The sequence below is a fragment of the Aulonocara stuartgranti genome, assembly GCF_965226115.1.
Source record: "Aulonocara stuartgranti genome assembly, chromosome: 18".
In the NCBI taxonomy this organism is placed as follows: domain Eukaryota; kingdom Metazoa; phylum Chordata; class Actinopteri; order Cichliformes; family Cichlidae; genus Aulonocara; species Aulonocara stuartgranti.
This window is the reverse complement of record NC_138954.1, coordinates 18282082-18309142: the sequence shown is the minus strand read 5'-3', so window position 1 is coordinate 18309142 and position 27061 is coordinate 18282082. Positions and strand designations below refer to the sequence as shown.

The following is a 27061-nucleotide window of genomic DNA, read 5'->3' as shown; positions in this document are numbered from 1 at the left end:
TAGAAATAGGAAATGATAATAGAAATCAAAGAAGAAGAAGGGCTGAGGCATTAGAGGTAAACAACACATGCTGAGTGGTGTCAGAGATTACTGTAAAGGAAAGGATGCTCCATTACTATTGTATAAAACTGAAACTTCAGAACACAAAAGACAAAAAGATCTAAGGCTTGAGGACAGGGGGGGGGGGGGGGGGGGGCGGAAGGCTGTGATTGGTGGGAAGGGGCTTGCTGGGATGAGTGGCTCTACCTTGAGAAGCCTGATGCTGCTTGACCAGGTGGGTGGTTGGCTGGGAAATAAATTGCAGAGGAAATTGGTCTAGATTATCAGGGCCACAAAGAGACATGGCCCTTTGGCCATGGGTAAGGCTGGATAAATGGGTGGATGAGTAAATGAACGGAGGGCTAGAAAGCAGGAAGATTGATGGCTGAGCAGATGGATGGTTCAGGTGAACTGAGAATCCAGTTACCCGCCATCCACCATCCCCATCACTGACCGCCCCGCCCTCTCCTGAAAAATAACTGCTTACATTAGATTACATTCTGTTTTTTTTTTTTAAACTAGCTGAATGTAATGCACTCTCCGACTATTTCTATCTTAATGATCTTCCCTCCTCTTCACATACGTGCACACACGAAGCCATACACATTCACAAGCCACACAATACACACGTGCGAGAAAAACACACACCTGCACAAACAAACAAACAAACACAAAGCTATACCCTGACCTGCTTTTCCTCAACAGGAGGGCAGCTACAACAGGCACCATGCCAGGTAAACATCCTCAAGCCTTGTGCACTCACTGCAGAGGGTAAAGCTCAATGCTGGAAACATACTCCAAAATACAAGAAATAGTCAATTATGTTTAGGACTGGAAAGACTTTCTTAGAATATATATATTCCTCTTACAGGCCCTCCTGCTGTATTAAAAACACAAACCACACATACACACACAACCTTTGCTGCATTTTATATCAAGGCTCATTCTGTAACAGAAAGTCATAAGACGTCCCCCTAGAGGTGATGATTCAAATGCATTAAGTCTCCCAAAATGAGAGAATTCACCTGCAGACTGTGGCGTGTCCTTCTGCACTAACTATCCTCCACACGTAGTACACCCTCAGGCATTCAACCTAGGGCCACAGTCAACTCCCCTGTCTCTCTTTCCTCCTTCCCTTTAGCTGACAGGTTCTTCGACTGCTAAGCTCCAACGCGGACTTCTGTGTTTGTGATGACTGTGCAGGGCAATCAAGGGAGTGAAAGAAAGCACGCAAAAAAGGAATGATGAAGGGTGTGAGGGGGGATACGGGCAAAGAAGAGGTAGAGACAAACAAGGACATCAACAACGTGTTCACACAGAGAGATGACCCCTGGCCATCCCGAGGCATCTGGTTTATCTGGCTGTCTGGGTAAGCCACGCACACACCTAATGACTCCAGACCGGTCTGCGTCCCATAGGTTTTATCCCGGATTACGGATGGGGAATGACAATGGGCTGGTAAACTACTGTGCTGCACGTCTAAGAGCTCATATCAGACAAGGAGCTCTCCATGATGAAAAGACTAGGCTGAGTTTGAAACAAGGTTCAAAGTTACTGGAAACTTGCAGCAGAAGTTTCTGAATTACATTCACAACATGATTAATGTATCCTTTCAAAAACATGTATAATATAGGTTTAAGACGCCTGCATTTTTATTGCCGCTCTATTGCTAATTGGTATGCATCATAAATAGTATAGCACTTCCCAAACTGAAGGTCAGCTACACCTATAACTCTAAATTGTGCATAATCTTGGCAGCCAACATGGAGACGAAGTTTGGACTCTAACCTCCCAATCCCCCCCCACCCCTACCCTCATGCTACATGGCACTGCTGAACAGACCTCAATCTACTTCAGCGGTGGAGATTAGTAATCATCTAGGGTCTTCATATTGATGGCCAGGCTCAGCTTGTTTGCATATTTACTGGCCTCAGAGCCCAGTCGCCTGAGGTGAGAAGCAAATTACATTTCTGCTTACCCCCACGCACACAACTCTCTCGCACTCTTTCGATTTCTATCCCTCGTTTTCTCCTCTTTTTTTCCCAACCTTGTTTCTCTTAACATGCTGATCAGTCATCTTGCGGTAAGCATCCTTGCCTGCCCTGGTTGCATCTGAATAGCAGTCTCATTTGGCTAACATCATCACAGCGTAATCTTGTTGGAGAGAGCAATCAGTTTACTTTGGAATTAGGTATTCCGTTGGCGGGCCCAGAGAGAGGGAAGGCTCATAGGGTTTAAAGGATGCAAACGAAAGCATGCTCTCCAGAATACAGTCTTGAGCCTGATTGGGTGATAACAACCCACACAGGCTCCATGTGAGAGTAATGAATGGCCAATGGGAGGCCTGAATAATAATGCAATTGGATTAAAATCCAATCATAAGATGGTTTTGTCTGTTGACTTTGTTTGTGGGGTATGTTCTACAAACCAAGTTCATGATGAGAAAGATGCATCATGCTTTGACTGGGGGCACATAATGTCCTAATATAAAGATTACCACTCTGTTTACTACGGCCTGATCTCTCTTGGCTGTCAGTCAGTCTTGCAGGATTTTGTTGATGTGATTTCACTGTACACATATTGCATTTATAATGAGCCTGATAACACGGTGGAGTGACAGCACCAGTAGATGTTCTTTGCCGTCTTAAATCAGTGGCTTATTTAGAGAATGGCTGCCACAGGTGGTGAGTTACTATTTAATCAGGGATTTTAATGTCTCGGTTTATCGCGGAGACATGTTCCAAGCTGGCAGCCTTTCGCAGAATCCTACCCACTCCTTGGGAGGTCCTCTCTAAGGAGAGGCTCTCTGATCAAATCGATTGACTCTTCCAGCAGATTGATCAGCCAGGCAGGTTGGAGGTGGAATAGATCAGATAACCTTTACATTCTCAGTCCCCCCCACCCAATCTGTCCACTGCTCTTAACATTAGAAGGACGTCTCTGTGCTACCTGACAGCATGTCTTTACTGTTGAACCATTACATTCTGTTATAGCACATGGTGCTTTCACTGCCAAAGCATAGTCCAGCTGGTGGCCTTGGAGACCTTAAATGACACCCATCGTGCCCATAAAATAACATTTATGAACCTACCTTCCAGTCTGAAAATGGCAATTAGTGCTAAGGAACAAATGTGCTACTTTACACGATATTTGAGAATCCCTGTCCTTGCGGGTGGTTCAACTTCCCATATCCTGAAGTGTAGGAGTGGCTGTTCCACAGAGCCACATAGCAGCCCCCACCCAAACACTGCCCCCTGGCCAACAAAAACAACCCCTGGGAAGGGTAGAGGAGAGGGGGAAATGTTGAGTTGGTGATAGTGTAGCCCCAAAGCTCCTAAACCACAGTGGCTAGCAGGATGCCGTCACAGCTGGCTCCGTTCCTTCCTGTGGGCCCGCTCCACAGAGCTCAGCCTGCAGGGAGACATAAACCTGTCGGACTGGTCACTCTTTCCACCACCCTCCGACTCCCTCCTTCCTTTCCTCCCATTACTGGTGAGTTTGGCAAAAGCCATGTAAGGAAAAAGCCCTATGGGGATCAATGTGCAGTACATTTCCACACAGACATGAGCAAAATCCTAAGACTTTTTTTTTTTTCATTGGGGGAAATTGCAGAAGACGATTCAAAAGCCTGTTTCATTTAGGTGTGCATTGGGGTGAGTGAGGTATACACTGATTGGTGCACCCAGGTCACATCCTCATAACCTGGGGGTGATTATTATTATAGGGAGACATGCCACTGAACAAACGCTATTTGGCATATTTCACATACTAATACAAAAGGATAACTGATAACTGTTATAGTGCCATCTGATTCAAGGTCAATAGATTACTGCAAACTAAAGAAAATGTAATAAATGCATTACTAATGCTCTATAATTTAAAGGAGCATGAAGAAGACAAAACTTTGAACACCTGATTGAAAGATGCAGGTGAGCGAGAGAAAGAGAAATGGGGAAAACTAAGCATTTTACAAAGCATGTGTTTAAAAATGAAACCCTGGATGTCCGTAAAGTTAAAAAAAAACAACATTTTTGCCTTTTCTTTGTGTCTAGTTATGTTTCTCTGTATCTGCTTCATCATTATTCTGGTGAGTAGTCCCACGTTTGAAAGGGAAAAAAAGAAAATCATTTGAATTCTGGGGACCCAGAGGAGAATGAGCAAAACCCAGAGGTAAGATCCAAGCTCGCTCTCCGTGCCCTTCCGTTGGCTGCCTACCTGGTAAACATCTCCACAAGCTCCTTGCTTTCAAAACACGTCAACCGGTGCCTATGTACTTTAGACTGGCCGGCCAAGCAGGAATTGAGACTTTATTTGTTTTTTACTTTTTCCCGTCTCTCTTCCGAGCCATCGCACATAACCTGTCTGGCATTAATGATGTTGTTAATAAAATACGGCAGGTCTGTGGGTGGATTTGCCTGGCAGGCCTGGTGCCTGTCCTTCTCAGAGATAAGCCCACTGCTGGCCTTATCTACCTCCCACAGCCCCACCCAGCAGTGCCGAGCACTGGACACACAACCCGTCAACTCATCATTGGCTAATTACCACCTCTGACTGCCTTACAAAGAAGGCCTGGACTCACATTGCTGCTAAGATTGGCTCTTCCCTACCTTCACTGTCTTTTCTCTACTTCTTTATTATTTTTTCTGACTTTATTCAATCTAAATATTCAGTTTTTTATCTCCTTCTCTTCATACATTTCACATATCCCTCCTAGCGAGGTTACTCCTGCCTCCTCAGCCACCAGTTAAGCACAGAGTCTACGGCAGCATTTTTCAGCTGTCACTTGGAACAGGGAATAATGTGACGGCTTCATTGTGGGTGGTCAGGTAAATCCTCTGTGCACCTTCCACATATGCATCTTGAAAAGTACAAATGTTTATTTTACAGTCTCTTAGTAAGGGCTTAAGCCATTTGTGAGCTGGAGTCAGTTCAATCTCATAGTTTCAGCAGAACAGCCGAAGTCACTTGTGTTACAGAGAGAGAGAGCGGTTTCTTTTATTCAATTGTTTTCCACTTCCACAAGCGTGTGCCAAGGGGGAGGAAAGCGCCGGCTTAACACGCTCTGCAATTCAACACGGCCAGACGCAGTCCTATTAAGATTTAATGTGCCATTCTTCTGCTTGTGCCGCTGAAAAAGACTTGCAGGCTGAGGAAGAGAGTGAACAAAGAGCAGGCAGAGCCAGGGCCAGGGAGAGATACTGAGTGTGAGAGAAACCGAAACAACCGCTTCTTGGGCTGGTCATTGTCTCAGAACTGAAGACAGTAGTTTCAAAGGACCGCTACACAGCAAAAAGGGGAAATAAGAACACTGTTGTTGGTATAGGTTTTCGCTCAGGTGCTTGTAGCTTGTAGTTCTGGGTGAGTGCAGGAGATTATCTCTGTTTTGTCCACATGTCATCTCGGCTTTTGTGGCTACCTACTTAAGAAAGAGGTCAACTGGATGAAGTCCCGGCATGTGTTTAGCCTCCTGGGCGATGAATTATGTGTCGTCTAAAATGCAAAGTGCAGGCACGCAGGTGCTGAGAGGGAGCGTGTGTGCTCGTGCTTGTTAATAAGTGTTTGTGTGTGCACGGATGACTGATTGAACAAGCGAAAACGTGAGAGACACAGAGTGTTAGATAGATGGGGGATGCGGATACGAGAAAAGCAAAGAGTTGCAGTGCTAGCCATTGTTGTTTATGCTTTAAACCCACAAAGCCGAGCAAAAAAACACACAAAAAAAACCCTGCAAGTTCCTCTATTCTTATTTTGATGGTTTTTCTGCAGAAAATGCAGCCCTCGTCTGACAAAGACCAATAAATACTTTATACAGTGCATAATATGTGCCGTGTGGAGCACAGGGGAAAGAGAAAGAGGGCGTCCTCACGAGGGCATATGCTTTGAATTCCTAATGACATTCCTGTTAACGTTGCTGGCACTGTTGCACAAAGAGGAAATGCACGGGGACTCTATACCACGGAGTCAACATCTACTTTAATATCTTTTCTACCTCTTTCCCTCCATACCTATTTTTCTTTTCTCTCAGACGCTCACGTAGAACATGCCCCCCACACAAACACATACACAGGAAAGACTCAAGCCCAATTGTAAGAGCTCACTCTAGCATGAGGTCTCTTTTCAGTGGCTGCGTTGTGCCAGAAGTAGCTATTCTCCCCTGACCGCCTCTCCTCCTTTCAAAGCCTTGTAATCAGTGTGCTGCTCTTTGTACCAGGATGTCGCAAGACACCCCGGCAAAAACACAGCAGAATTTCTGATGAACGGCGGTGGCTCAGAGTTCGGCTAATCAGGTCTTGTCATGTCGCTTTTCTTCTTATGTGAGCCCTTTTGAAGCGAATAAAGTCTTTGCAGTTTGGCACATTCTTCTTGGCAGCTACAAAGCAGCTGTTGGATCAATACACAAAGTTAGTAGAAAAAAAACAGTACAACCAATAGGAGCCTGTTGGAAACAGTTAGTATAAAGCACGGACTGCCAGGAGTCTGTTCATAGTTGAGGGTATTACTGAATGTTTCCATGCTGCTGACCCAAAGGCTTGATGTAAATGAATTCAAACACTTCAAGCAAACATGTTGTGCTTGGGAATAGAAGGGGGGGACATTGATCAGCAGGTTTAAAAAAGAAATGGTGCCCATTGCAAACAGAGAAAGAGTTTCTATCATATTAGCATGTTCTGCATTGTGAGGAAATGTTATTGTTTTTCAGTGAGTATTAGTGTTTCATTTGTATTTTTCTCATAAATCTGAAATGTGTTTTATTGAAGCTGAGTGCATTTTGCAGTGTCTACAGGGATGAGGAAAAGGGGAAATCTACATAATATAAATCCATATATGGCCCAGTTATCTCTCTCTCTTTCTCTGTTGCACCCACTCTGATTGATTCCTTTATCTGAGGGAAGCAGAAGACATGCTCTGTTTGCTCGCACAGTGGCCGGCAGGAAAGCAGAGAAAGACACTTATTAAAAAGGTCATCTCACAGAGGGTTAAAATAGCAGGGCACAGATCTCTCTGGGGGGAGCAGACATGCCCCTCCTCTAGTGAAGGACACAAGAAAAGGTGTTGCTCAAGGGAGCTGGACCCATAATGAAAGAACGGCCACTAGGCTGCCAGCCCATGTGTGCACTAGGCTATTCAAATACCTTCAGAGACGCGGAATTGAAGAATTGACCGAGTAAGGCTGTGTGAAAATGCAATCTTTTGAATTAAACTCTGAGCTAGAGGTGTTATTTTTATTTACAGTGTGGGCTAGTAAACACAAGCTGAAATGAGATGAGAAGCAAGGTATTTCTTTGGCGAGTAGGCCTGAAGGCATGTTTCCTTGCCTACCACTGCAATCTCATACCTGGCATATGAACATCTCTTGTGCCAACTGAGAACAAAAGTCAAACTACACACACACTGTTTCTCTTTCTCCATTAAGGATAGGTAACAATATAAGTGTGCGCAGACAATGCAGCGTGATAGTGAGACAAAGCATTTGTGAAGTGTTTTTGGAAAGTCCTATGGAATAGCTATGCCTCCAGCCTCCTGTCTCTTCCCCAGGGTAGCCTAAAGCCATGTCGGCAGGATGCTGATCCCCACACGGAAACCTGATCCGCAGCCATTCTGGAGCCGAGGGGTGGGGTGGGGGGGTGGGGGGTCTCCCCCCTCAGAGCCTCTCTACTTCTGCCCCAGAGTTAGAGGGGTGCTCTGGGGGAACATTCTTCTAGCCCTGCCCCAGCCAGCCTCCACTCTCAACTCTCTAGAGGAGCATTCTTCCAGCCCTGCCCTAGCCTTCACTGGGATCTCCTGGGGAGCATTCCTGAAGCCCTGCCCCAGCCCAAGACGGGCTCCCTGGGGACACATTCCTGCAGCACTCTCTCTCCCTCTCTTTCACTCTCCACATCTCCCTTCTTCTCCCTTGCTCTCTTTCTCAGGCGCTCGCCTTCCTCTGCAGTCCAGCATTAGTGCGATCAATAGCACCGATCGCATCGGGGACACGAGGCAATCCATACCCATGTGCTCCCTTAGCGCACTGCAGTGGCCACAGCTTAAGTGCATGGGAAGGTGTTATACCTCTGCCAGATGGGGAGAGACAATGGCCGCCATTGATCGCAGTGACATGTAACATCTTTTTCTTTCTCTCTGTCCATCGGGTGTGGTCGACACACAGTTAGAATCTGTTTAGACTTTATTTCACTTGCCTTATCCGACTACTTTTATAATATGTATTTTTTAAGCTTACTGACTGTATATGGGCTGTCTGTCTTAGGAAACTCACTGTATATGTTTTGATGGGAGGGGAAAAAATGCAGAGTTGTGTCAGCATGCAAATCTTCATACATGGATTGGTTCCAGTCAAGCTTTTGCAATTTGTTAACCAAAAATAAAATATTTGAAATCGTAAAAATGGAGAGTTTAGCAGGTGCTGGTGGTTGATTAGAAAACGGCTCTAATAAAGGATCCATCTGTGAGTAGAGACTTGATGTAAGGCAGATTAATTGGTCATGGATGTCTACATAATGCCACATAGGAAATCTCATATCCCATATTCCAGAGAATGCACAAACACATACTCACAGACATACACACACACATTCAAAGTACTTAGTATGCCATCTAGAAGTTTCTTTTCTCCCACTGTGTTTGAATACTAATAGAGTGTTTCTGCACAATCACAATACCCTAATGGCAATTAGAATCTTTTGTTTGGCTTCCACAGGGGCTCTTATCCAAACTGTGTTTTTTTTTTTTCATCATTGAGCAATTAAGAGTTATTTGTCCATAAGATTGACATTTTTAAAAGACAGGCTTAATTATAGAAAAAAAATATGGCTGAGTCAGTCATGACCACATACTGAAAATGCTGCTGAACATTAAAGACCTGTCCCTGAATCAGAAACACAACTTTATAACATTATTGTTTTCTCAGTGTTGTGCAACAGTATAAGTATAGGAAGAACTTTAATTAAATAAAATCCTTTGTGGGGTTTTTTTCTTTTCTTTCTGCATTCCTCAAATTGTCCCCAAACAAAGACTGTCCACACATCTGCAACGACTTGATTGAATTGGGTGTCAGATTGAAGAAAAAAAAGAGTGACAGGAGACTCTGCACTTTCTTTCCTTAAGACCAGTCATTTTTTTTGTTGGATGACAGTAATGCAGAAGTGAAGAGTGCAGTCAGTTTTCAAACCTTTAGCTGATTGAGTGTCGCTTCTTCTGAATTTAAACACATAGCAGGGCATAAAATCAATTGTGCAATGCACATGTATGCGTTTCTGCTCAAATTAACACAGACAGGAGGGTAACAGAAGGCATTTTTACATATTGAGTACACAAAAACACAAGACTTGAGGCTGTCTCACAGTTAATGGAAAATCTTTGTAAAACTCATGGGATATCTAACCTATAATTTGTGGTTTGCTGACGGTTGCAAAATATGAAATCAAACTGTGCTTGAATGTAAACAGAAAAGAGACTATTGCTGGGCATACACAAAAGTGCTAGCTGAAACATTCTAAGAGGGGGCATAACACACGTAAATACTGTTTCTACCACCTGGGGAAGATTCCTTACAGTCAGAGAGGCGCATGACCCCGACAACTGTGTCTGTCAGCTAGTCAGTAATAACATCCTGCTGCTGAGTGACCCAACAAAAAAAGTTGTGTTAAAAAAAAAAACAACAACCTAAGGTTACAATATGATGTTTATACGACACTTTCTTTCTTTCAAAGTTTCACAATAAAAGCCTTGTTAGGAAGGGTTTCTGTGCACTGAGGTGCTCCAAGACTTTAAATTTGAAATGGATCAAGTAAGCTGTGACATTGAACTTAGAGCACATAACCACAAGGCTTAAAGGACTACCTCTAATGGAGCGCAACAGTGATGTTCTAGAAGCAGGGGTTTTGATTATGAGCCATGGTGTTGTAATGTAGACTTACCAAGAGCTACAACACTGTGAAACAACAGTATGTGTTTTTGTAGGAACCACAGGTCTGCATGAAACCCATCTTATTTGCAATGTCACGGAAAAGAACTACCCTACAAAACTGAAAACAGCGACATCTCTAATTGGTTGAGGTTGTTGTTTCCTGCAAATGCTTACTTACCAGCTTACTTTTTATGTTGCTAGTGCAGTTGAGTTTTTTTTTCTGTCTTATGTTTTATATACATTCATTTATATATATACATTATACATACATTCATTTTCTTTTTAAAATTCAATGTGCTATCTATTCCACTTCAATTATCGAGTGTATCTTTAAGCCATAAACTTTCTTGCTTGCAATTTCTCCTCTTGTGTCCATTTACCATCCCTGGGGCATCAATAAAAGAGTCGATTACTGGGTTCAGTGAGAAATATTAAACATATTAAAGAGAAAAATCCTCATGATAACACATGCAATGACTGTCATTAAAGAATTATGACTGGCATTTTTACACACCATGCACTACATGACTTTATTGGACTTTGAGCCCAAATGAAACAGGCTAGTCATCATACTTAAAGACTGAATGCAACTCAATCGTAAACATCTCTGGGCTTTTCTGTTGAATGACAAACAATAGCGTCTGTACTACATCTGAAACAGAAATAGGACATTTTAGTTCACTTTATTTTTGACAGTAGAAAGAGACGAGACATGTGCCCAAACACTATGAAATGAGTATCAGATGGTGTTTCTCAATACGGGCCTGTCAGGGCATGTAAAGGAGGACAGCAAGTCCAGGAGAAGCACATGGAAACCTTCAGTTCACATCATTAGTTCTGTCTGCCACCTTGTCAGGGTATTTATAGTCCTATTCATCCATCAACAGGTCAATGACACAGTCTGCCAATGGCATCCTTCTCTTTCAATCCCACAAGGTATTACTACTGCAGCTAGCTCGCACTGGGAGCAGCTGAGGGACTTTCCTGGAGCAAAGATCCATCTCCAGTTGGTGGTCTGGTTACTGTGGGACCTACTAGCTCCATGTTACTAATACTCGGTGTTATTGAAACGTTTCGAATTAGTATGGTGCCGTATAAAACCTTGCACTGACACATGTAAGGACACGAGGCTCATACTATAAATACATATACTGCTATCTATTTTAATGGGCCTGTTTAGATGTCGTCTCTGATGATATTAACGTACACCACAATATAACTAATGCGCTATGTGTGTGGAGGCCTGTGCTGCTGGATATCTACCAAAGAAACTGGTAGTCTGGTGTTGTGCTCCCCTTGGTGCAGTGTACTAACACACATAGTGTGGCATATTCTCAGATGAAAGCATAGAGTGAGAGTGGGAGAAGAGCTGAGTGGCAGAGTGGAGGGGAGGCTCGGTGGGCTGAACGTTGTTTACCTGTCAGCTGGCATTGATTAATCTTGTGTTCGGTGAGATCGCTCAGCGACTCGAACACCTGCCGGCAGCTGTCGCAGCTGTGCAGCGCGGGCTCCTCGTCCTCCTCCTCTCCCTCCTCTCCTTCCTCTGGAGAGAGCAGCCTCTTCCTTAGATGCCCGGTCTCACCATCCTCCGCCGCCCTCTCGAGGGCGCACTCTGGATCTGCCGAGCCACAGGAAATGACAGCACCACATAGTCAGAGGGGTGACCCACACAGCGAGGTACTACGGCTTCCTCTGGGTGACAATAAAATGGATTTCTAGACTCTGGATTTAATAAAAACAATAATAAAAACTGTAATAAAAATGCAGGTTCAATTTGGGCCTCTGTAACTCAACCACTCATGCCATAACAGAACTGTTGGGCAGGTGCGGGCGAGAGATATACAGGCGGAGAAGGCGGTACGACGCTCGCACACACAAATCCGACACACACATACAAACACACAAGCACGCACCCTCTGTTATTAGAAATGGTTTTACGTTGTGTTTGCCCTGCTTCACCCAAGCAAAACTTCAGTATATGAAACTAGACTGATGGGAATATGTGTAGTTAATAAATCCTGGATTGCAGTTTTGGCTGGACCAAAGAAATATGAAATTCTGCCAGCGAGTGCTGAATTGCATCAGTCAGCATCTATCAGAGGAGAAAGACCTTGCCATATTACTCAGACATTTAGACCAGAACTGTGGATGTATGTAGCATAGCGCAGGAAGACACACAAAAACTGAGATTGGTGTGTGTTGGGCTGTCGTCACGACACACTTCCCTAAATTATTCAGCTTTGCTCGCAGGCAGCTGCGGGTCGCGCACATCAATATTCTTCAATCCATCTGCAGTTTTGTCTCTCGTTGGCTTTGTGCTGCAGCAGTGCCAGGGGTGGGCAACTTACTACCCTGAATCAGGAGGAACCATCTTTCAAATTACCACTCTAATCTGAAGTTCTTCACGTGATACTAAAGCGTTCCGACAGCAAATCAAACCTCGCATCGCTCACTCGCAGCGTACCACGCATATCTTCATTCTGACACGTAGTTAAGCCAAAGCAGCTTGGAATAGTATCTTATTAATAGGCAGAATGGCCCGCAGCCCTGTCTCTCCTCACATTGCGACCTTTACACTTCACAATACTTCTAATTAAAACACCATATTTACAATCAAACAATCATGCCACCCTGGTTAGGCTTTTGCGGGGTGGAAGAAAAGCCTCTGCACTTCACTGGCAGCCATTTTAAGCCCCACTCCAATAAGTGTTCCTCGGCTTGTCTGGAAACTCCGGAGGGGAACGTTAGGAGTAAGCCTGTTTTTTTCACCCCGCACACAGTTAACAGAGCCTGAGGACAAGGAGTGTGTGGCACCAAAAGCGTGCAGGTGTGGCTGTACTGGTGCTGGGTGCGTGTGCACTGGGGCGGCCATTTTAGGTCCTCTTTCTGTTAGGGTGCTCTTAAACTGTGAAATTCCTTGAGGAAAGGCGGTCGAGAACTCATCAAGGCCACCCAGGGGTTTTTTCTTTCCCCCACTTGCGCCAAGTATTGATGTAACATCACACCCTCCATTGTCCTTCCCTCTTGGCGACTGAGGCTCTCGGAACATGCCCTCTAAAAATATCAGCACTGTGGTCCCCGGTGGGACCATGCAGAACAGAACAGAAGGTGTTTCAAGAAAATGAAAATCCCAACCCAATCCTCACAGATGCAGGCCTTTCTTGCTCTGGGGGGAAACACTTCTGACTGAGGCCAAAAGCCACACAATATAGAGTTATGATTCATCCGCACACAGAGGCACAGAATTCACAATATGCACAGAAATATGAACACTTCATGTGTGTGTGTTTTTTACAGGGTGCCTGTGGAGGAGGTTAAAACTTTCTTTTTTTCCCAAAGGCCTTCATGAATCATTAAATTCTCTAATATTACAGCATGGTCCTGTCAGGGAAAACAACTGATGGCTACATTTAAGCATTTTATGTCTAATCTGAAATAGAAATACATTCCTCTGAGCAGAGCGTGGATGAATTTCACTGGTATTCTCATATTATTTCATAGATCCACAATAACGACCAAATAAAATACATTTTTTTTATGATTACCGGGGAAAAGGATCAGCGTTATGCATTCGTAAGTTTGATTTCCAATCCCTTGCTTTCTCTTGTTTTAGGTAACAACTTTCTGCTCCAACTTTCAGCGAATCCGAGCTGGGTCACTGCACTCAGCTGAGGTGAGCGACCTGAGCTGTAGCGATGCGGCACTGGAAGTGTAAACTGTTACATGTTTGGGGGAAGGGGATGGGGGCGGTGGTTTGGAAAGTCGCTCTGGGGGCGTGGGGGTTTAGACACGGCAAGGTCACGTCCAACCGTGGGATTAAAGAGCCACATCAATACTGAGGTTCCTGTGCCTCTGGGCCTCATACAGTAATCCATCAGATCAGGACATTCTCTTCTACCAGCCTCTACTGGCTGGACAGCAGATCGATACCAGTATGCTCGGGATGGCTGTGGAATATTGGGCGAAGATGTGTAAGATATTGAGAATTTTTCATCAGGCCCAACGCCCTTGTTAATTTAAAACAAAGGTTCGAATTAACACCCTTGTTAATTTCCGATGAGCATCTTAACAGCGTCGGCGTGGAAGGTAAGGACAAGAGAGAGGCTACACTGACCGCTGATCCATACTCTGATAAGGGCGGCTCAAAGGGAGATGATCATAGCTGCGACTGAGAAATTATTCATAGGGGGGATATAATGAAGATCTAACAAAATGATTTCTAAGGATAAATTTCAAACCTTTATTGTACTAAAAGCACATTAATACTGTACTAATAAAATGTGGGGATCTGAATGGTGATTGACGTCTTTAGAGCCGTGTAATATCTGTCCGGGTCCAAATCCATCCATCACGCGCACACTTATGATCTCTTATGGTGCCTAGTGACATTTATCATGCCACAACTTTCATCTTGTGAGTTGAAGACTCTCCTGGACCCCCTACCCTTATATTATTGAATATTTTTTTGCTTTTAAATATTTATAACCTTTTAATTGATATTCTCTTCGCTGCTCCATTAGCCCCACCAGGGACCCGTGGTCCCTAGCAAGGAAGCGTAGCCTCATCCCCCACTGTCTGGCCCACACACTGTGACAGGTGCAGACACTGACCACAGGGAGAGAGGGAGGCATGAGCACAGAGGGATAGAAGAAAATATAATAATAAAAAACAATAATAATATAAAGTGAACTGTCTGGCCAAGCCTGTTAATAGAATTTTAATCTAAAAAGTTTAAGTCTCTGCGTGAACCTTAACACTGGAGATTTAATATCTAACCCTAAGCTAGAAAAATTCATAAAAACTTGGGCCTACAATAAAGAGAAGACAAAAAAGTAGTTGTGGATGCTAGGCACAAAATTTAACGGATGTCAGGGTTTTAATCTGAATTTGACTCAAATGCATCTGAGACATACTGAGCACAAAAAAGTGTGAAACCACTGAGGGCCATGTTCTTACTTGCCTGTAGATACAGGCTCCATCAGGGTTTAGCCTGACAGAGCCTCCTTTGTGCAGCGTAAGAACTTGGGTGTCAAAAACATCATTACCAGTGGACCCATCTCCTCATTTCCCCATGATGTTACAAAGATCCTGATCTTACGATGCCCCCACTCCACCACCCCACGCCCCTCCCCTCTCTCCATGGCACCCCGTCCTACAACAAACCACCCCCAAGTTCGAATTAAGAATTTATTCCAACCAGCAAGCAGCTTCTCTCGACACGTGTCGGCAGGCCTGATCAAAGGTGGGCACGCTTCTTTATCAGAGTGAGGGAGGCTGTCAGAAATAGGAGGACATTAAGATTGAATAACCTTCACACGCTTGCCGGCACCTCATTATTTAAAAATCTGAAACTTTTCTTTTTTTTTTTTTTTTGCCGAGAACCTACCATATATAGGTCACACTACATTCTAATGCCACATGTGCCTCCAAGTATATCCTCCTCTGTGAGGATGGGACTCGGGGCTCTCCGCTTAAACCGTCACATCCACTGATTCGCCATCATTAAAGAATATGATGCGGCGACAGGGCTGTGAGCTTGACACTTGCCAGATTGTTAATAATTGTCAAGAATTTACATGTGTGTGTGTCTAAGTCTAATTATTAATTATTAAGTCTAATTATTAGTCAGTCATTTGATCCATTTTAAATTTGAACACCGATTAGCAGAGGTGTTTGTCAAAAGCCATTTCTCTTAGAGCACTAAAGACGAGCTTAAAGTGGCGCACTGGCAGAAAGTGTTTGGCACCTTGTTATAAATTACAAATAAACATGTAGTATTTTTATGAAAATTTTATGATGCACGCTGAGATGAAGATAAGAGTAGCAAAGGAAGGGAGAAAAGGTGTCAAACAATTACAGGAGAGACAAGAACAAACAACGGAGACAACAGAGAGCAGCTCATGAAGCAAGCAGCACATCGAATCACAGGTATACAGATGGCATCAACCGCCATTAAAATCTCTGCACCAAAAAAAGATATGAGCACACAAAGAAGAATGGAAATCAAAGAAGCTGAATGAGAAACAACATTTGAACACACCAAATGCTCTTTCTCTTGTTCAGCCGTCTCACTTGCGCTCTCACAGGCAGTGATAATATTGCACGGAGCGCCTTGCTATGCCATTAGTGCAGTAAAACATCAAAGGAAATGAATAATAGAGAATATGATTTTCTGAAGTGGTGTAGTGAAAGAGCCTTTTCCTCTTCCTGCTGTTGCGAGCCCTGCAGTACATTGATCTGTGGGCAGCCTCAACCTCAGCCAGAGCCAGAGTCTCAGACACCGCACCAACACGCAACACTACTCCACACTAGAGCACCTAGCCACCCAGACACCCCTTCAGATCTCTGAAACTCTTCTATTTGCCTCACTCCACTCCACTTTGACAGAGCTGACACAGTCTTCTAAAAAAAAAAAAAGAAACAAAGAAAGAAAAAAGCCTCAATCTGTAATAGCCAAGAGCAAAAAAAAAAAAGAAAGAAAGAAAAAAGAAAGGGATGTATATATAAAAGAGAAGAAAAAGCACTGAGCATGTGGTTATAATTACACACAGGCAGCGCAGTGGTAAAGCCAAGCTGCAGATCTTAAGCCTGCTCCAGACTCTCTGGGTAAAAAAGCACACTGCCTCATTAAATCTCAGATATCACACTGTTCCTGCCCCTCTATACTATGCATAATACTGTCTATCTTTTAGAGGGCCTCTTTTGTTAGCATTTCTCCTTTGCCTTTGCTACATATCAAACATGAATAAGAAACAGGATGCAGGGTCTGCAGAATGCTTGCAGAGTCACAGAAGAGCGCAACTGGGGGTCTACTTATGAGGCAGATCCTGACACCATGTCTGGTGAAGCCCTTAGCTTGTCAGAAGTCTAATGGCTATTGTGGCCCTGTCCGTCAAAGCAGCAAACGCATGACAATCAGGTAAGCTCTTTCTGCTGCTTTTCAGTTTGATTTTATGAGGACTTGTTGGGGCATTATGTAGAATTACTGCATTTTAAAACTCAGACAGGTGACAGATAGGCAAAGCGAAAGCTCGCTGTATCTTAAAAGTTCATCGCTGCAAACAACTATTTCCTCATTGACCATTCGTCAAGCTGCATCCTGAGAGGAGGTTAAAAAATAAATCAGTCAAACGAAGTCAAATGAGGAAAGTGAGAAATTAATTTGTGCGCCCTCCTGATTTCTCCACAGGCAGACATCGATCATGTGGCGGCTGTCTCCCCTCGCTCTGGAGATAGAGGCGGTGCAGAGACGGGGAGAGGGGAGAGTCGTGTGTCTGAGGGGGTCGTTGTAATCAGGCACACTCATTAGCTCTGCTTTGGCTCTGGATGACAGGAGGTCTCCGAGGCAAGTCTGCCTCTTATGCCCAGTCCTTCATCCCTTGAGCCGGGGTTAGATGGGCAAAGGAGGCAGATTCTTTTCAAAGAACCACCCACCAATAGCCATCAATACAAATTAACACAGCAGAAGATGTATTGGCCCGGCTATTTAGTTTAGCCATACACAAATATGTGGCAAAAGGGTCTAATAGTAAGTCTGATGAAGAGGAAAAGCTCAGTCGGAAACAGATAGCAGAAAAGTGTATGTGCAAAAACTGCTTCTTTCTAAATCAGTGCAGGAACCTCACATCTACCTTAAGATACCAGCTAACAAACAAGACATCAGACAAAAACAGTTACTGAGTACTAGTGAGCAAGTGAGTTAAGCCAGGATTTACTGCAGTAATGCATACAGCTCCTGTATTTTACACAGAGGCACTCAGAACGCTATGGGTAAATGCTGGACTAATGTGGCAGCCTAGGAGTACCCAGGGTCCCCAGCCTGCTGGGCAAAACCATCCATATCGGGTTTAAAATAACCACGCCTGAGACTTAACCTTTACCAGAGACAAATGAAATGAAAATATACAGTGTGGTGCATCAGGAGCAGGCTTCATTCATAGGGGGCTTTCTGCTAGCCTGACCTGAATTACCGCTCTGTTCCTGGAGGGCCACTGTGAATGGCACGCGTGGAGACAGGACACATTCATCTGCGTAGCTCTATTCTACATCATACAGAGGGTTTGGAAACAAAGAGCGTAAAAAAAAAAAAAAGAGGCAAGAACACACAGAAACACAAGGACAGCTATAGGCACACCTGCATGCGTGCACACAAACACGGAAAATGCACTAAAGCGCTTGAGTTATAAAAAACACATGCAACCATTCGGTTTACAGCAAGAAAACCTCAGAAACAGGAAGCACAGACTTTATTTCATTCTGATCCCAACAAAAAATTTTACAGACAGACGCACACACATAGGCGCACACACACAAACGCACACAGAGACACATGATCCACTTTCCAGCCGAAAATGATGAAATATGAAATGGAGCATTACCGCTTGGAATGGCAGTCTGCCCAGGACTGTGCTGGTCCTCTGTCACATTGTCTTCTACTGCCAGAAAAAGAGAAGGGGGAGAAACAGAGGGAAAGAAACAGTTAACAGCGAAAAACAAGTTAGACACATTGAGATTTCCTTCTTTTCTATTATTTACTATTGAGATTTTCTATATGGAAACTCCAGGAGATTTCAGCAGCTTTCCAAAGCTCAACCTGTGGTTTGGCAATCCGCACAAGCCTTTCATATGTATGAGGTTTGGCAACGAGGCAAACAGCCACCCACGTAAATAACATATTGGACTGAGTAATGACGTGATGAATTATGAACGTCTCCCATGAAACACACTCCCAACATCAACAGTGACCAAGTGAAAAATACCTTGATGACTATATTAGTAAGAAGGTTGCACGGTGCACTGGTTAGCTACGTTAGACTGGCATCATGAAAAGAGCACTGCAGCATAAATATGGATCTTCCTAAAGCTGTGATCCTGTGATCCAAAATGAAACCTACAGTAAAGTATACAAATGTAATAAGACGCCAACAGACACATAGAAAATAGATGCAGCCAAAGTGGCTGCAAAGTGTTTTTGCTCTTTAACAGGGTGGGTGACAAAATAGTGACGGCTTGATCGGCACTCGCATCTGCTCATTAGGTGCATGGCAGCTAAACCACTTTTGACTTTCTGACAACAGCACCGGCCTTGAAAAACACGACTTATGTTTAGTAAAAGGTAGGAACCTTTTACATTGGAGCCTTTTTGGAACCGGTGAGAGTTCCTCGTGGCATGTCAAGTACAAGAAATGAAATGGATTTTAACAGCGGGAAGAGAACAAAAGAGTCTCCCACCTGTTCCATGTAAAATGAGGGTCTCACTGAGGACTTCTTACGCCTCTGCGTTCCACCCCTGCAGTTGAAATGCATTCTCCATTATGTCTTTTCTTTCTAGCCTTTCATTTTCCTGGGCAAAGAGGAAGGGGGAGTCTGACAGGACCTCCCAGTAGGGGAGTGTGGCAGTGACTGCCAAAGCAGAAACTGGCGCACTTTTAAAATCGCACAAAATATCCTGTACTTTGCATAATTAAGCCAGGATCCTATGGTGGCAGAAGCCTTTTCCACAGGGGAGCACAAGTTAGTGTCAAGTGAGGTGTCAAACTTCAGTGAAAAATGAAGAGGAAAGTGTCGAGCTGTTTCTTATGAAGACAGAAAACGATGGAGCGACTATGGTTCGCTGTCATCCGGTGTCCAGCCAAAAGTGAATTTTCAAGGAACTCCAATATAGAAAAAAAGAATCTTTTATTCAAAATAAACTTGTAAAGAAACGACAATGTAAATTCAGTTACATATAGGGATGTTTTCCGAATATCTTGAATATTTCCCCGAGCAACAATTATAATTGATGTAGGAAGAAAATATGCAAAACAAATGGTCATGGGTCTAGCAATTAATTAGCTAAATCAATTAAAAGTGATGGAGCAGACATAGTTGGACACCGTGGAGGTATATATCCCTCAGAGCCTCCAAAGAGGACTGTTTCAGCCAACAGAGAAACCTTGTCCTCTTAAAGGAGGCCTTAGTGGCTGGCGCCCTGAGAGTTTAATGAGTTTCTCTAACACCGTTGAGCGCCTTGCATCTAGAATCATTTAAATGGGCTAGAGATAGGGGGTCCTAATAAATCCCCCATGGTTCTATCAGAGATTGGTGGTGGGAGCTGGAGTTTTTGTTTTGATTACCGTCCCTGTTGGTGAGATGAGGGAGTTCAGGCAGAAAATTCTATTTTACATTGCCATAAGAACTTAAACATTACAGCGGTTTGCGATGATTTGTCACCACGGTGAACTTATTAAAAGTTTTGCCATTTAAAGTAAACAACTTCCATCACCGTGCAAATTCTTTTCTCATTTGCACCTGTCTGCTAGATAATTAATAGCTAGCTAGGAGCAATCATAGAGGGTAAGCTGTCAAGTCAGGCCAAATTCCTGTGACGTTTCCTTCTAGCTGGACATTTGATGAACAGTCATAACAGTACATATATAAATAGGGTGGGCACTTTTAATTAATATACTCTGAAGCTCATGATTACCTCATAATGACTTCAGCTGACTGCAACTCAGTCCACACTGCTGTAACTGCATCACTGCTATCAGTTAATTAATGTTTGACAAGGTACAGTGTATCACTCAGTCAGTGACAAACTGTAATCATGCCGCAAGGTTTTGTTGATACAATACCAAACACACATGGGACCATTTCAGCACAGCTCCTTTGATTTTCAAAATGCAGAGCAGGAAAAACATAATCCCACAACAAGTGGCACAGCATTAAAGGCCGCTAATTAACACAATGGCCAAACACACACACAAAAAAAATGAATGTGGAGTAACTGTCATTATATCGTGAGTGACAATTCCCAAGACGGGACGCTTACTTTTTAGGAAATGAATTCATTTTCTATCGGAACAAAACGAGGAGCAAAAAATAAAAAAATAACACAAAACGAAACAAAAACCCCCCAAAACCCTCACAACTGAACAACTGAAAAAATACCCCACGCTAATTTACATGCGCACAAACCATGACACGCCATAACAGCAACAACTAATGGCTTAACAGAGATGAATAAGGCAGAGTCGCAGAAGCTTGGACTTTTTCAAATCCATCAAATGAATTCCTGCTGCTTTGGGAAGTGTGTATGTGCACAGATACATGTATTTAATGCCGTACATGTCTTGCGCTTTTATGCGAGCATTGCCACAAATTTGGTGTGTCTCTGTTTGTGTGTGAGGGTATCTCGCAGCACTTCTCAGACATTTAAAAAAAAAGCCCTGAGTGTGTTCCTGGATATGCGTGACTCATCTGCTTGGTTACAGCCAGCTTGGACGATAAAGTGCCGAACACAATGGCTGTGTAATCCGCCCTGACTGACCGGGAAGGAGACGCTCGCCACAGGGACTACAACTCAATTTAGCTCGGGTCACGAGGTCAACGCTCCTCAATTAGGGTTGGGGAGGGAGGGAGGAGAACACACACTGCACATGAATAACTTTCTTAATGAGCATTATTTGAACTGGTGATTGGTGTCATAAATAATTTGCAATAGAGGAGCATGTTAATCATGTTGCATAATATTTATATTCTATATTTTGCCTTGCATTGTAAGCAAAAGAAAAAAGAAAAAGAAAAGAAAGAGAGTGCGAGAGAACTCCACTAGCAGCACTATAAAAACGTCACAAATCAATAATCTCATTATGCAATTATTGCAACTTCAGCTTCCAAAAATATTAATGCTATTCATAAATGCAAACGAGACAAGAGGAGAGGGGGAAAAAAGACAAGAAAAAGAAAGAAAGAAACCCCAGAAACGTAGCATTTCATTTGCGGCAGTGGAGGAAATCCGTCATTGTCTCTGAATCAGAACTCTTTCTCCATGTGGCAGACAATCCATGACAACAAGAGAGACACATGCCATGGAATAAGAAGACATATCGGCCAGCTCCCGCGACGCCCAGTCCGACACACTGAGCTGCATGTCAAGAGCACTGACAGCCGTGCTAATGGGATTTTTCCATGCCTCCATCATAATTTCCTTAATGATAATACTATCCATATTTTTGTGTCACATTAGAAAAGTGTTAATGGGTGTTATGCCACAGATCATTAATTGTGAACAGACTGGAATACTGCAGCTTGCTGTAAACTAAGAATAACGCACCTTTTAGACATGAAAAGAGAAAAAAAGAGTGGACTGTAGCATGCGTCTGCGTTCCAGCTGATAAAATTAAGATTAGACATTCAGACCATTTAACGGTGAACATACTGCAAACAGGCTGCCTTAAAAAAAACCCAAAAAACAGGCAAGTTAGTTTTTGACTTGTTTCCGACTAAACTACAGAAGCTTTAACCACCCCTTCACACTTTTATTTATTTATTTTTTGTACATACACAGACCTATGCTTCAAAGTACTGAAGAGAATAGGAGTGGGAGTGGTTATGCGTGTCAAATGTTCAATTTTGTTTTCACTAAAAGGAAAAGCTTCAAATTTTATGGCCAATTTTTTTTGATTAAGCAAGTAAATATTTGTTTCAGTTTTTCCCGAAAGGTCTGGTTTCAATACCAGAAAAACGTCAATAAAAACTTTAAATCGAATTATTATGCACAAGCTTAGGAATTCAACCCCTCCCCCAAAACAGACAATTTAATCATTAATTTTATTTTTACAGGCCTATTACAGATTTTACAAATCCACCCAGTGCATGAGGGGTATATTTAAAGTGTAAAGTGATATTTCCTGTCAAGTATATTTAAAGCACGATAACCTCCTGGGATCACTTGTCTGGTGATGAATTTGAGTTTCTTAAAATCATCAAATATTTACAGTGTACATGGCACAGCCCTGATTTCATGGCGATCACCATACCTAATGGAAATGGTGCAGAAAATATATTTATATATGCAATTGACAGACCTGGAAACTTCCTCCTCGGCCAATGAACACATCAGTGCCAAGACCTGAGAGTGTAATTTGCGCTCCAAATGAAAATATCAACCGCGTCTCATGTTATTCAGGAAGTAGTGGAGGACAGGCAACGTGGCAGTCATCATGCAGGATTTGGAGTGAGATCCTCCTTCCTCGCTGCTCACCACTGACTGAGGCAATGTGCTGACCCAAAGCCTCTGCACATCAAAACAAAATTACAATGTGCCTACAGTTGAGAAATATAGAAGGCTCAGGATTGAGTAAATGTCAGTGGCTGGGGTGAAGTGTTTGCATATAAGCGAATGATGTATGGTCTCGTCCTGTGCCATTTATTCCCCCAAGCAATAACGTAGCCGGATCTGTCTCTCAGACTTAATTGAAACGGGACTTGTAATGTTGCCCTTTTCCTCCATGGGACCAAAAACATAACCTCTGACTCCCACAAGCAGCCAATACTGAGCAAGTGGGTGTGTGTTGGAGGTACACAAGGGAAAAAGGAGTGCCAACTGTCACAGCATTATTTTCTCATCTTCTCTGCATGCACCCCACGTCCATACTATCCATACCAGTCCCTCAAAACGCTGCACATGATGCTCGTTCTACCTTCCCACCACGTTCCATCGGCATCTCTGTTCATTCTCCCCTCTGCAGAACAATGCGTTCTTTCTGAGCAAAGGGGAAAAAATTGGAACGTTCACATTGACCACTGCCTCAAGACAACCTATAAAAGTGAAATCTGAACTCGGAGATCCCGGTCTGCTCGCGAAAAGACACAGGAATAGGAGACACGGGCTCACACATGTATGAATGTGAGCGACACAAATTAGGAGATGCCACAAAACAAGAAACTACAAATAAAATGACCAATCATGTCTTCCTTGAACAATAGAGAAGAATAAAGTGTCAAATGTCAATTAAAAAAAAAGACAAACAAAGTTATTGTGGACATCTGTATAAGTTTATCTCTGTCCCTGAGGAAATAGATGGACAAAGAACAATAAATAACATCTGCCTGGCCTTCCTTGGGTCCGATCCAAAACAAGGGAATATCTATGACGTATCTGCATTTCTGCTCCGGTTGAGCAGCCGGAATGAAGACATAAAAGTCACGATGTTCCGTGCTCCACATTTTCCCAATTTAAATTTTAGTGACAATAACAAAACAAACAATGTCATCACTCTGACTTCATTTGCATACTGATTTGCTCACTCTGCATCCCTCTCTGCCGCACACTTAGATGTACACAAATCTTAACAGATGTTCTTCTGAATGCACACACACAGTATCTCTCTCTCTCTCTCTCATACACACACACACACACACACACACACACACACACACACACACACACACACACACACTTGTAGCATGTAGGCATGCTGGCAGGAGACGATTATATGTGATATGTCTTTTGAGAATAGCAAATGTCACACCAACTAAACAAGAAAAAAAAATAATGCCAATGCCAATCTGCTCTGAGAAAATATGAAATCTATGTATGGAGCTGTTTACCGCGAATAGAGCAGTGCAGGTCTGGAAACAGAATGTGACAATTTTAAGATGTGCATGCACTCACATTTCCACTCTCTCCTGGGTATTGATTTAAAATGGTGGCTGCATGAATGTACCACAGACCATGTAATCTTCCTTTGAGATGAAGACTTCCGAGAACGAAAAGGGGGGAGAGAGAAAGGGGTCCACAGACCACAAGCTGGGAATGTGAAATTGTGGACAATTATTTGCTGAGCAAAATACAATGCCTGCCAGATGAACTGGAGCTCAACCTCCAAAAACCTACAGCTCCCCCCACTAAAATGCTACAGAGAAAAGTAATGTGTGAATATGTGTGTGTGTATGTTGCTCTCCCTTTCTGTCTCTATTTCCCTCTCCCTCCCCCTTTCTGAAACTCTCACAGACATGTACACTCTGTGGCAAATGGTAGATCAGATTACCACCAAACCAACTGTTTAAAGAAGAAAAAGGGAAAAAGTGACCAAAAAGGGGAGTAAGAAAAAAACCCCCAAATAACATCATAGACGTTACCGATGAAATTCAGCTGTTTTCAAGCTTTAAGCAACCTGACTGATAAATCCAGAACTTTTTCTTTTTCTTAATGAAATGTCTCATTAGTATTAAACATTGGGTAGTATTTGCACCTCACCACACACTTGCGAGCACGCACATCACAGCCCCCCCTCCCCAACGTATAAAATGTTTCCTCTTTGAGTTTTCAGACGGGGTGAGTCACGTGACTGTGCACCCCATTCCATCAGACGGCTCAAGTTCCGACCAGGAGCGTCTTTAACGCATCCAGATGTTCGCCAGCGTCGCGCTGCACTGTTGCTCTTTAAACGTATCCCTGCCCCTTCTTTAACTCTCATCAGTATACAGTGAGAACCGAAAGCCGAGCATGTTTTTAATTTTTTATTATTATTAATATTATTAGTATTATTATTTATCCCCCTCCGATGCCAAGTACGTAAACAGTCGATTTCATGCGCAACACAAATAGGAAGGAACACTTCGAAATGCGTAAAAAAGAAAGGAAGAAAGAAAGAAAGAAAGGGGTGGGGGGAGAGACAGTTACATTTCACGAGCATTCAGTTCATGCTCGGCCACATTTTGTGTCATGTCCTTAAAAAGCAAAATGTTTTGAGAGCCACCAAACAGGCTTATCACTTACCTTTCAGTGATCTTGGTTTAGCTTGCTTGCGGCGCGACATCCTATAGAAAACGCTGAAGTTGCTCAGTTTCTGCCTGACAATTTGTGTAGGACGGGATAGTCTAAAGGTATAGTCTCTCTAAAATTGACTGACCAAAACCGCGGCTGCCTTTTTACCATTACATAAAGATGCAACTTAGCCCCGGCCGCGCCGTCTGTACACGAGTTTGCTGTTATTTTGTGATGAGTAGGTGGATGTTATAAAATCCAATTAGCCCGATCGCTATAGGCGACTTTATTTAGTTGAGCTAGGTATCGGGAAAAGTGTGAGAATATAGTAATCCCGTCATGCGCGTCCATTCTCCGGGAAAACACACACGCGTGTAGGCATGATGTTCGTTTAGAAACAAAAGCGCAATATTTGCTTTTCGCTTCTCATCTCAAATGCATCCGCGTGAGAAAGACATCAGCAAAACGCCTCCCGTGAGTGTGCAAAAATGCAACAAAACCCCCCCCAAAAAAAGAGGAAAAAAATGACAATAACACTTTTCACTTCATATCCACCTAACAGCATCAAAACTATTGCAGACTCTTCCTTTTCTCACTCCAGTCAGCTAATCATGAATTAGGTTCGGAATCTGATCTAAGTCTACGTCTAAATTGCTCTTAAAAAGAGGATGAAGAAGCAGAGAGAAGATGGAAGCTCCCTCCTCATCACAAACCTGCAAGGTCTTGGACTGCGCTGTCGCTCCGGTAGTCCACATAATAATGGAAAATGGAAGCAAGGCCCCCAAAGCCATCAGGATGGCTCCAGAGGGGGCCCCTACCCCGCAGGGACTCGCTCTGTACGTAATCACTGAGGAAATCATTGTCAGCCTGCCTGCACTCACACACAGACAGAGAGGCATGATTAAAATCCTAGGGATCATGGCAAGATGCGGATTGCTGGATCTGCTTGTCCCCGGATCCGGAGTCGAACTCTAAACCCAAAGTCGGCTTGCTCACCCTGGCGTCTCCTCTGCCTCAGCTCGCCGTCGGCCACTCTCCGTCTACGGCAGACGGACTGGTCCCCCTTCTGGTAGAAATGGTTAAGCAGAAAGACATTTTCTCTTTTGCTGTTGACATATATGACATGTAACGGCACGCGTGGAATTGGGATATCGAGTGTACTTTAAGATTGAGGGATTTTTAACGTACTACGGACTAGAACTATTACAGCCTATCCCCTAATCATTTCAGTGTTATTCATGAGAAATACATTGTTTTCTTCCATTTCAAATAAGAGGCTACATAGAATGAAAACAACCCACTATAATATTAATATTCCGTGATTTCTCTTGTTTTATCATTTCTTTAATCATCACTTTAGTGTGTCTTAATTTAATGATGTTTGAAATGGCTTTTTTCCTTTCTTTCTTTCTTTTTTCCTTTCCCTTCTTATCAAGATGTTCACAGCGGTGCACTGGAATACACCCTCACCTGCATGTGGAGGTCCATGCCCCAAACCTACCCCTGCTACGTGAAAATGAGATCCAGAGAGGAGCCCTGCAGTGGGCTTCTCACTCTGCACTCTTCCCCTCTGCAGGCTGGAGGCT

General features: G+C 43.4%; 1 protein-coding gene across 4 annotated transcripts in view; it reads right to left on the bottom strand.

The window, feature by feature from the left end:
- The window catches only part of LOC309693792 (zinc finger protein 521-like), an 88769-nt gene extending 62417 nt beyond the window's left edge, over positions 1 to 26352 (bottom strand). The window contains exons 1-3 of one of the 4 annotated variants that reach the window (XM_082513338.1): positions 26189 to 26352; positions 18322 to 18378; positions 11361 to 11561 (exon numbers count right to left, since the gene is read on the bottom strand). Coding sequence is in view for 2 of the 4 variants with exons in the window: in XM_082513335.1 (XP_082369461.1) it covers positions 11361 to 11561; positions 18322 to 18378; positions 25488 to 25527 (298 nt within the window). In the remaining 2 variants the exon portion in view is untranslated. The other 3 variants (XM_082513339.1, XM_082513335.1, XM_082513336.1) reach the window with 3 other exon arrangements.
- Between the last annotated feature and the right edge of the window lie 709 nt (positions 26353 to 27061).